Here is an 11,501-nt window from a genome sequence, read left to right as displayed (position 1 = left end):
CACCAATTACATGTCATGTTGCAGTGTGTGATGTGGAGAACACATCCTGTAAATTTCATATAAATCGGATAATGTTTGTCATATGAGGCTGACTTCCTGTGTCCAGTAGTTGGCGCTGTGTATTTGACACAGTATTGATGCATAGTTCAGAGCAGGACCCTCTACATGTATGATGAATTTGGTGTAGACAGGACAATGTGTGTAGGAGTTATAAGGACTTCATGCCTCATGGCAAAGAATCGAAATTGTCCGCACAGCCACGCCCAACAGGAAGAAGTCATAAAAAAGATTTTGATAACTGGTGTTATGTCTTAGCTGAGTCAATTTCAGGTGTAAATACTTAAGATGACGGGAGTACTTATTGAAAGAATGAAGCAAGTGACTTCCTGTTGCCAGTAGGTGGCGCTATGACTGTCACTAAATATGAGACTGTACATGTGTTCAGACCAGGACGCTGAACAAGCATATTACGTTTGGAAAAGCTCAGTCCATGTGGAGTCAAGTTATGAGGGTTTGAAATTTCATGGCGAGACATCAAAATTCGCCGCATCACCACGGCAACCAGGAATGACGGGCCAAAAAGCTTTTGATAACTTTTCATCTCCAATGTCTCAAGATGACTCTGTGTGAATTTGAAGTGGATGGGATGAAATCTCTAGGACTAGTTCGCTCAAATATGATGCCAAATTTGGCATTAAAATCAATAAGCTGATTCAAAATGGCCGACTTCCTGTTGGTGTTAGGGTATGTGTCCAAGAGACTTTTTTGTGCGTCTTGGCATGATGAACATGTGTACCGAATTTCGTTTCTCTATGTCAATCTGTCTCGAGGGGCTCGATTTTATAGATTTTGCAGGTGGCGCTAGAGAGCCACTTTGGCACGCCCATTTATGCAAACCATAAAATATCAAATTTTTCGCCAGGTCTGGCTTGTGTGCAAACTTTGGTGACTTTTAAGGCACGTTCAGGAGGGCAAAAAGCCCGTTGTTGTGGGAGAAAAAGGTAGAAGAATAATCCGGACAGATACAATAGGGCTTCGCGCTGGTCAGCGCTCGGGCCCTAATTAGGCTTGGGTAAGAGGGAGAAAAAGTTGCAGTAGACAGACACACACGTTGTGGAGAATGAAGAGTGAAGGTCACTCAATTTCCAAAAGGCTCTACTTAGGATGCCTCACCAGCATCAGGATTAATAGTAAGTCCTCATAAGAACTAATAGAGTTCTTATATAGTTCCCAGGTAGTCTTGAAGGATACAGTGTCTGGCTAGTACAGTAGTAAAGGCAATGTCACTGCAAACAGTGGTAGGCATATTCTCAGCTGGGGGAAGGCCGAATAGGGCAGAAAAAGGATTAGGATCTATTTTTATGTTAAAAGCCTGATCGATGGTTCCAAATACATCAGACCAAAATTTGTTCAGCCTCGGCCAAGTCCAAAACATGTGTAGATGGTCAGCTGGCGATTGGATTGCATCTGTAACAGGCATCACCTTGGCCAGGAAAAAATTTAGCCAGCTTAGCATTGGTAAAGTCAGCTCTGTGGAGCACTTTCCACCGGAGCAGGCTGTGACTGGTACAAATATATGATGCATGGACCAGATCGAGGATGCCGCTCCACTGTCAGAGAAAACAGCATTTCAGTCAAATTATGTGAAATTACGTGGTATTCTGCGTTAAAAATAAATTCCATTTTAATCGGACAATTCTGCGATTCCGTCCGAGACCGTTACTCGACCAGATACAGAAGGCGGTATCAGTACATGATGGGGAGAATAAGTGATTGTTTAAGATTGGCGCATGAATCAAGGTTCTGTGTAGCCCATATTGCTTTCTAAATTGCAACCAGATCTTAATGGTGCTAGTAACAATCAGATTAGACTTTCTTAATCTTTGACTATTTTAATCTCACACAGTCTGTTTCGGAGCCGACACATGAAAAAGGCCACATTTTGGATATTGTGTTGTCTTATGGATTGAATGTACAGATAACAGAAATCTATCACATATATATGTATCCGACCATATACCTGTTTTATTTTCCCTCTCACTGCCTGCACCCTCCACTATGGACTCCGCTGCCGTTCGCCGTTTCCGTGTTTTTAATTCTTCAACTCTCCGCTGTTTTTAAAGACTCCTTCTTGTATTCTCTGGATGATTTTGGCGACCTCAGTGTGGATGTTTGTATGAAGATGTTTGATTCACTCTGCACTGAGATTTTGGACTCTAATTACTCCCACGACTTTAAAACGCGTAAAGCCACAGACTGAGCCTCGGCTGAATGAGTCCACTCGTGCGCTCAGACGCGCATGTAGACAGGCGGAAAGAAAGTGGGAAAAGGTCAAACAAATTTCTTGGGATCCCCTACGTGACTGTCTGCTAACTTATCAGCAGGCTGTTAAAGCTGCTAAAAATAATATTTTGCCTCACTTGTCTCCGCAAATGCTCACAAAACGCAGGTTCTTTTTAATGTCTTTGATTCTCTTGTGAATCCTTGTGATGCTGTCTGTATTGAGCCTTCTTCTTCTCTGTGTGAGGAATTTCTGCAGTTCTTCATCAACAAGATTTCTGCTCTCAGGTCCCTGCTCCCTCAGTCTGCTCAGCACCCTCAGTTCCCACAGCAAGTTCAGCTGTTTTTCATCAGTTTGAGGCTGTTTCCCTCTCTACACTCATTGAAATAGTAGAACATTTAGGTTCTGGTAACTGCCCATCCGACAGCATTCCATCTTGTTTGTTCAAAGAGGTTTTCAGCTCAGTTGAATCTTTTATTTAGTTTTTTATAAATCGGTGTCTCAGCTCTGGATATGTTCCATCCTCCTTCAAACCATAGACTGTATAAAAAAAAATGGACGTAACATCCGTGACGTCACCCATTGGTTTGTGGACTGCTGCTCGGAAGCCAATAGTTTTGGATCTAGGCAGCGCCATCTTGAAAATTTCAGGTGCATCCTGGGAAAATAAAAACACGTATTCTACTTATATGGCCATGGGCGGAGCGGGGAGGTTGCTATGGTTACGAGGGCTGGATCTCGAGGACATTGGTCAATCAACCTGTCAATCAGGACGTAGCCACGCCCTAATGCATACCCTGCTTTATCGTCACATATAAAATCAGGGAGGCCAAAATGTCCCAAATGAACATCATACTGCATTGAAGAAGGCTTTAAACTAGCGATTGAGACCATAAACACATTTTGAAAACGTTTACTGAGGTTAGAAATCAAGTGAGAAGTTGGTGAATTCTCCATTGACTTGTATAGAGACGGTCGCCCCTTGGTGGCCTTTTGATAGAATGCAGCTCTAAGTTACCTCTGCGTTGGCCTCATTTCAGAGGACCAGAACTCCCCGCCTGCTTCAAACATGACATGGTGCAGCCTTTTTTGAAAAAGAAAAATTTGGCTCCCTCGGTTTTGTCTAATTTTAGGCCAATTTCCAAGATTTTAGAGAAAGTCGTTTTTTACCAATTCTAATGTTTGTGAATTATTTCAGTCTGGTTTTACTGTGTAGGCAACAGAGGCACTGCTTTGAGTTGGAACCTGGGGTTCATTTTTAAGATGCATGGTATTCCTTTTCATTGCTTTGCTGATGATGTGCAGGTTAATTCACTGTTAAATGTCCCTACCAAAGATTCTCTTCAGGCCATGCTTAACTGCATGAGTGATATTAAAATATAGATGCATATAAACTTCTTAAAATGAAATGAAAACAAAACAGAGGTTGTCCTGTTCCGTTGCCCTTACTTGGTTCAGGTCCTTGCCAGCTCCCTTGGCCCACTAGCACCTTACACAGGATCCCACGCCAGGAATCTAGGTGTAATTATTGATGGCGCTTTTAAACTAGACAAACAGGTCAGCTCAGTGGTCAAGTGTAGCTTTTTCAGCTGAGGCTTTTAGCCAAAGTTAAATCCTATCTAAGCCAGAAAGATCTTGAAAAAGTTATTCATGCTTTTATTACATCTCACTTAGATTATTGCAACTCCCTGTATGACCAGTCAGAGCTTAACCGCCTGCAGCTTGTTCAGAATGCAGCAGCTCGTCTCCTAACTGGGACACAAGCGCATAACTCCGGTGCTCTCTTTGCTTCACTGGCTTCCGGTTAGGTACAGGATTGATTTTAAGATTCTTTTATTTGTTTTTAAGTCTCTGAATGGGCTGGCCCTGGAAAACCTGTCTGACCTTATTAAACTGCATCAGCCCTCCAGAGCCCTTAGGTCAGCTAAGCAGGTGGTCTTGGACGTTCCTCGACCCCTCTTAAAAACTAGAGATCAAGCCTATGCAGTTGCGGCTCACATTCTGTGGAACACATTACTTACTGTGCGGACTGCAAACAGCCTCTCCACTTTTAAAACACTGCTTAAAACGCACTTGTTCACCTTGGCCTTTGGCGGAGTATAGCCGGTATATTGAGTCTTTTATCTGTTATATTTCTCTATATTATTTTGTTTTTATTCCTTTTATTGTTTGTTTGTTTTATTGTTTCTGCTTATTTTACTGTAAATCACTTTGGTAGGCCATTGGCTGTTTTAAATGTGCTATATAAATAAAGATAACAGACATTTAAATCAGCATTTATAACTATTTTATTTTACTTTATATTTCTTTTAGCTACACATAGAAACGTATTAGTAATAAGTTATTACTGATGTACAATAAGGGAAGGATACACATCTGTACATAAAGTTTATATTTATATTACTGTTCTCTATTTTTCTCTTTTTTATTTCTTCCCAACCAGCAACGCCTCATCCAGATACCAGGACATCATCTCCAAAAGTACTCTGATCTCTCCAGGATCTCCTGCTGTCTACCAGCTGAGACCAAAGAAAGAGAAGTTTGGGAGTCTGACAAGAAAAACTGCTGGAGAGAAAAACCTGAACAAGGAAAACAAAACCATCTTACTTGTAGGTGAAACAGGAACAGGAAAATCTACTCTGGTCAACGCTCTGGTCAACTACACCATGGGAGTGAAGTTTGAGGACAACATCTGGTTTGAGATCGTAGAAGATGAGAAGAGAAGTCAGTCAGTGAGTCAGACATCAGATGTGATCACATACGAGATCTTTGGTTATGAAGATGAAACTCTGCCCTACTCTCTGACCATCATCGATACTCCTGGATTTGGAGACACCAGAGGGATCGAACGAGATGATATTGTTAGTCAAAGATTATTTGACTTGTTCCGCTCAGTCGATGGAGTTCATGAACTTTCTGTAGTGGGTCTGGTGCTGAAGGCGAGTGAGAATCGAGTGAGTGATCGACTGAGCTACATCTTAGATTCAGTGACGTCTCTGTTTGGGAAAAGCATTGAGGAAAACATCGTCGCTCTCATCACACACTCAGATGGATTAACACCTGAAAATGTTCTGAAAGCTCTTGAAGCTGCAAACATTAAATGTCCCAAAAATGAAGACAAACAGCCTGTTCACTTCCTATTTAATAACTGCCAGAACATACAGAGAACAGAAGAAACAGAGTTTGCTTTAGAGAATGCATGGAGGCTAACAGAGAAAGGAATGAAACAATTCACAGACTTGTTGAAAGAATCTAAACCTCAGAAGCTGAAGACAACAGTTGAAGTGTTGAACTCACGGATCAGTCTGACAGCCTGCATCCACAACCTGCAAGAAAGAATCCAGCTGATTGAACTGAAACAGAGACAGATCCAACAGACTGAAGAGGGTCTGAGGAAACATGAAGAAGAGATGAAGAAGAATGAAGAGTTCACTGTAGAAGTTGAAGAGGTCTACAAAGAGAAAGAGCTTATCAAAGGTGGGATGTGGGGTGGATTCAAGATTGGTGGGGTTTTGGATATCTCACCTCTTTTGTTTAAAGGAGCTGTCACATGTAACAAATGTAAAGAGAACTGTCACTATCCTGGATGCACAATGGCCCTCAGTCCTTCATGGTGTGAGGTCATGAAAGATGGTTACTGCACATCATGTACAGGGAAGTGTCATGAATCAGATCATGTGAAAGAGGAGTGGATTTATGTGAACAAGACCAGGAAAGTCAAGAAGACCCTACAAGATATGAAAGAGAAGAAGAAGGACCTGATGAAAAATCTGCAAACAGAGATGGAAGAACTGACAGTAGAGAAGATAAAGTTGCTGGATGAGGTCTACCAACATGTTGAACATCTGGAGCAGATCGCCATGAATGTTAATTCACTGTCCACTCATGTCCACTTGGACTTCCTGATTGAGAAGATGAAGGAGAGAGGAGACACAGAGAAGGTGAAGAAGCTGGAGGAGATGAAGAGTCGACGGGATGAAGGAACCAGAGGAGGGCTGCATTTGGTAAAGCAGATCAAACTAAACTGGAGTAGTGTAACAACATCAACCAACTGAGTAGACAACAAGATCTACACTGTTCATACAAATGTTTAAACATCACAAACATTATTTCATTATAATCCTTTTAATTACAATGTTGATGTAAAATGTCCATCAGAAAAGAATTGAATCTTCTCTTAAATGTCAGGTGTGTGATTGTGAGAAACAGGAGCTCTGTTGCTGTTTGTTCTTGTAGTTGAATGTTTAATTCTGGACGTCTGGTCACTGTTCAGATTACAGAGGAATCATTAGTTGATCCACATCAGTCAAAGCAGAGCCACAATCTGTCTCACAGTAACAGCAGCTGTTGCTTTTCTTCTTATCAATACTCTGTTTTTACATCACTTCCTGTCATAGTTGAGCCTCTTTTCTGCTCTCAGCTTCAGTCATCAGATCAAAACACAGCATCAGTGTGTTCAGCTGCACTTCAGTAACCAAGAAACAAGAAGCACACAGCTGCTTTCAGTAGTTGGAGTAGGGGATTATAGAAACCTGATGGACATTTCTCTGCCATGTTCACACTATCTAATTGTTTCTACTTCTTACTTTTATTTTGACTTTAAGTTTTGATGCATATCTTTTGATTATATTTTGATGGAGTTTAAATAGCACTGAGCAATAGTTTAGTTTTATATGTAATATTTTTAACATGTATTCAAACTGTGTTTTTGATCTATTTCAGATTTTTGTTTTAATTTACACACAACTGCACAACGCAGGCAAGTGCTGAGCTGAGTTTTACCATGCTTACATTACATTTATAACTGACTTCAAATACCTGATGTTAATCATATTATATCTGTATAATCACTGTGGAATGATGCTAAATGCTAATTGATGAGGACTTGGGTTGATTGGAGGTGTGGGAACACCCAAAGGGAGGATTAAATGGTTTAGTATTTGCTTCTGTCTGATCAGATTTTCTTCACGTGTATTTGAATCATACAGCTTGTAATGATGAGTTTAATATTTCAGGTGACACAGGCCATGTGGGAAAACTTGTATTCATTCATGTAGTTTATTTTCTAAGCAGTGATATTTGAGTGGTTGCAGTATATTGTGTTATTCTACATGAAATCATGTTTCTGTGAATGATGAATAAAGTGTGAGCTTGGTGAAATCAGTTTGCTCAGAGTGTCTTCACTGGATCATCAGCTGCTTTCTGAGTCTGTTGAAGCTTGCTAGATTGAGAACAATATTAAGTTTTCTGTCAATGCTTCGCTACTCACCAGAAAGAAAGAATAGTCCAATAACTATTTTTATGTTTTGGATTATTAGAATGTTATCTGGAGAAGAGCAACTGATTCTACATTGAATTCATTGGATGCTTTAAACCTTTAAACCTGAAACAAAGAAAGCAGAAGTGATTGTCCAAGTTCATCTAGTTCATTATTGAGGAACATATAAAACACTTTGGTTGTTAGATTTTTGCATTTTTCAGTGAATATCTTTTCCCACATTGTTTCAAGTCTTTGCATGAAGTACTTCCAGATGTCTTAGAAGAGGATCAGGATCAGGGTTGATTTATAGGGTTTACAAATAAACATCCACAGACAACGACCCAATATACAGAACAACATAAAGGAGCGCCCCCCCCCAAACTCAGATTATAATTTCATGTCAAGTGCAAATACTGCAGTCCAAAGGTTCCCAACACAAGCTCTAGGGACCCCCAGGGACCCAAGGCGGCCGATTGTGAGCAACTCAGAGAGTCGCGAAACGGGACCAAAGGTCCCCGCATGGTCAATGGGCCCCTCTCCCACACCCCTAAAGTCACATTAAGGCCAGAGTACCCCAGGGGTCTACGCTACGATGCCCAGGATCCCACAAATCGAGAACTGCTGTTATAATCTTTGGATCCACAGATGAAATCCTTATTCCGCCCCCGTCACTTGTTAAGTGAGTAAAATCATTATTCTCAAGAAAGTCCATGAAACATCCCCATATTTTTCTAAAGAGTTCATGTTTATCCTTCAAAAAATATGTGATTTTTTTCTGTAGGCAAGCACAGCGATAGTTCTTCAAGCCGTTGCCCACTGCTTGGTTTACTCATATTCTTCCAAGAGAGTGCAATAACTCTTTTTTGCTTGTAAGGAACAAATATCAATAAACTTTATTTCATTATGTTTTAATTTATGCCCCACTGCATATAGGATTCAAGTACAATCTGATTCCCAAGCTCTCCTTTATAGATGATTTAATTTACCCCCAAAACTCATTCACCCTTGTGCAACTCCACAGACAGTGAAATAATGTACCCTTCTCTTGACCGCATTTGGTGCAAGTATCCGGAATACTAGCGTTTAATTTATTAAGTTTTTCTCAGGCAATATATACTCTCATTAGCCAATTATACTGAAGTTTTAATCGAGTGTTGCTTGTTTTGTTTGGGCCTCCTCACAGACAGTACTCCACTACTCCAATGACACTTCCCCCCGCAAATCATTATTCCAAGCATTGAATTTAGAGTTGGAGGATTCCGGCGATCAAGCCATCAGGAGGTTGTGGAAATCAGATATAATACCCTTACCCAAAGGATCTTTAAGCAAGCATTTCTCCCATGTACTCAGAGGAGGAATCCGCATGGGCTGGCCAATTTTAGCTCCCATAAAGCTTCTGAATTGTAAGTATTTATAAAAATGTTTACGGGGAATGTCATATTTGGTCCTTATTTTCCAGTTAAATTTATCCAGGAGTTCATCAACTGACTCTGCACTCACAGTTGGTGACATAGCTATAGCCTCCATAAACTTTGCACTGGTATTCTCATTTATGTACCTTCTCCTAACAGACACAGAGGTTCACTGAACATCTGGAATGATCTGTAAGTCAAAGAACACAGAAATGATCAGAAAGAGCCAAGTCCTTAACATCACCAGAAGAGATGTCAACACCTTTAGATTCAGATTCAGCTTTATTTATCCCCGAGGGGCAATTCAGTTTCTACGAGCCCAACCTCACATAAACAGACAGTAAACAATAACATTCGCTCCCACACACAACAACATCAGAGCAGAGGTCTGTACTACGAAGCTGGATTTTCTCTTATCGAGGTAACTTCAGGGTTAACCCTGGGTCTGCCCCAAACGTCTGTGCTGTAATAAAGTGACATTGTGTGATCAGAGTGCTGTCCGTTTATATTGTCTGATAAATTAATATTGTATGATCTCATGAATTTACACATTAACAGAGTCGGCAATTTTCTGCCAGCATTCCTTCCTGGTTTTTGCTGCAGCATCAGAGTTGCTTTTGGCCTGGATGATGTTTGAATTCTTCATATTTATGAAGAATAATTGTCTGCTCCTCCATGGTAAAGTAGTCTGCTCTGCAGGGTTTCTCCATGTTTGTGATTGGTCAGACGCTGCAGACTCCTCCCCTTTATGTGAGAGCGCAGAGATCCAGATTGGAAAACCCTGGGTTGATTTACCGAGTTGATAACCAGCTTCATAGTACCGCTTATCAGGACTGTGAATGTCTGGATAAATCAACGCAGGTAACGGAGAGATATCCTGGGTATGTTAATCCAGCTTCGTAGTACAGGCCTCGGGCGACAAATGACCAGAGGGGAAATAAAATACAATACTACACAATACGATATTAAATGCAGCTGAATAAGAAACAGCTGAATAAAGTGCTTGAGAATATTGCACAAGAATGTTGCTCTAAGTAGAGTAAAGTGCAAAGTGCAAGTGCAAAATGAAGTTCCAGGGCTTTTTTCACATAAAATGCCAGGCCCCAGGAAAATAAAAATAAATCTTATTCTGCATTAAGCAGCTGAATAGCAGAGGAAATGAATGAACTGGAGTAGCGGTTTGTCTTTCTGTGTGGGGGCAGGTAACGCTGACGTCATTAATGTGAATTCATTAGAAAGAGTGTGCTCACTGTTGATGATACTTACTGCTTTCTGGAGGAGTCAACGCTCCCAGAGAGAGTTTAGATCAATCAACTCCAATAATATTTGAGCAGACTTTGACCACACTACCAAGAGAATTTTTGTGTTTTACAGACAAACCGCCAAACCAGCAAACAAAAGAAAAAGTTAACAGGCTCTAGATGTATGACAGGTATACAGTACACAAGATGGGTTTAGACACATTAAAAGAGTTCAACTTCCGCAATAAGTGGGTTCTTTGCTGACCCTTTTTAACAATTGCCTCAGCATTTCTATCAAATCTGAGACGGGAGTCAAATATAGTGCCCAGATATTTGTAAGTATCCACTATATCAACATCTTCACCATGAATAACACTAGCCATAGGAGTAGTCTTGTTTTTTCTAAAGTCGATCAAGAGTTCCTTGGTTTTAGAGACATTTAAATTAAATTTTAATAAAATCGGACAGAGAGCAGCCATGGTCCGACTCCGCTCCTTGGAGGAGTGATAAAAGAGCAAGAAAGCTACAAGACCTACAGCTGTCGGTGTACAGAATAAAAAGCAATGGTGAAAGAACACAACCCTGCAGAGAGCCTGTATTTGAGACCAGTATGTTTGACCTGTCAAATTAACTAAAACCTGTTGTGGTCTATTTGTTAAAAAGTTTAAGATCAGAGATAGGAGCTGGTGGGGTAAGTTAAAATTAGAAGCCAGCCTCTCGATCAGGATGTGAGGTTGCAGCTTATTGAAAGCTGAGGAGAAATCGACAAATAAAAGTCTGACATGAGCCTTGGGTTTTTCCAAGTGTTTCAAAGCTTTGTCTAGAATAAAACGTTTGGCATCTTCTATTCCCTTATTTGTTTGGTAGACAAACTGAAGCGGGTCAAGTTTGCCCTCCACAAGGGAGAGCACCTCCTCTTTTAAAATTTTCTCAAAATGTTTCATTACGAGGGAAGTGAGGGCTACCGGTCTAAAATCATTCAAATCACTAGGATTCTTAGTCTTGGGAATAGGAATTAAAATAGAAGATTTCCACACAGTGGGCAGCTGACAGCTGTCAACACACATTTGAAAAAGCTTGGTGAAAATCACACTAAGTTGGTCAGCACAGTGCTGTAGAGTGCAACCACAAATGGCGTCAGGGCCAAAAGCTTTCCTTTTGTTAGTTTTCTTAAATAAAATATTGACCTGGTCCTGAGATATCGATATTTCCCTGTGGAGTACCAATGAGTCCCTGAGCTTGGAGACCTCTGAACTGAAATCATATTTTTCAAACATTGGAAAGAATAGGTTAAAAGTATTTAGCAG

At 40.6% G+C, this 11,501-nt stretch overlaps 1 protein-coding gene across 1 annotated transcript; it reads left to right on the top strand.

The window, feature by feature from the left end:
• The first annotated feature begins 1,599 nt into the window (after window positions 1–1,599).
• On the top strand, window positions 1,600–8,171 carry LOC128379953 (uncharacterized). Its single transcript, XM_053339591.1, has 7 exons — window positions 1,600–1,612; window positions 2,124–2,170; window positions 2,507–2,614; window positions 3,740–3,838; window positions 4,130–4,200; window positions 4,725–6,285; window positions 7,968–8,171. The coding sequence occupies exons 1-7, from the start codon at window positions 1,600–1,602 to the stop codon at window positions 8,169–8,171; spliced, it is 2,103 nt and encodes a 700-aa protein (XP_053195566.1).
• The last annotated feature ends 3,330 nt before the right edge of the window (window positions 8,172–11,501 follow it).

The sequence above is a fragment of the Scomber japonicus genome, chromosome 19 (genome assembly GCF_027409825.1).
Source record: "Scomber japonicus isolate fScoJap1 chromosome 19, fScoJap1.pri, whole genome shotgun sequence".
In the NCBI taxonomy this organism is placed as follows: Eukaryota; Metazoa; Chordata; class Actinopteri; order Scombriformes; family Scombridae; genus Scomber; species Scomber japonicus.
The sequence above is the reverse complement of the archived record's forward strand: the minus strand, read 5'-3'. Positions and strand labels throughout refer to the sequence as shown.

Coding starts and splice junctions, on each gene's coding strand:
- LOC128379953 (XM_053339591.1), top strand. Junction 2,171..2,506: donor TTGGCGACCTCAGTGTGGAT/GTTTGTATGAAG, acceptor GTCTGTATTGAG/CCTTCTTCTTCTCTGTGTGA. Junction 2,615..3,739: donor ACCCTCAGTTCCCACAGCAA/GTTCAGCTGTTT, acceptor TACTTGGTTCAG/GTCCTTGCCAGCTCCCTTGG.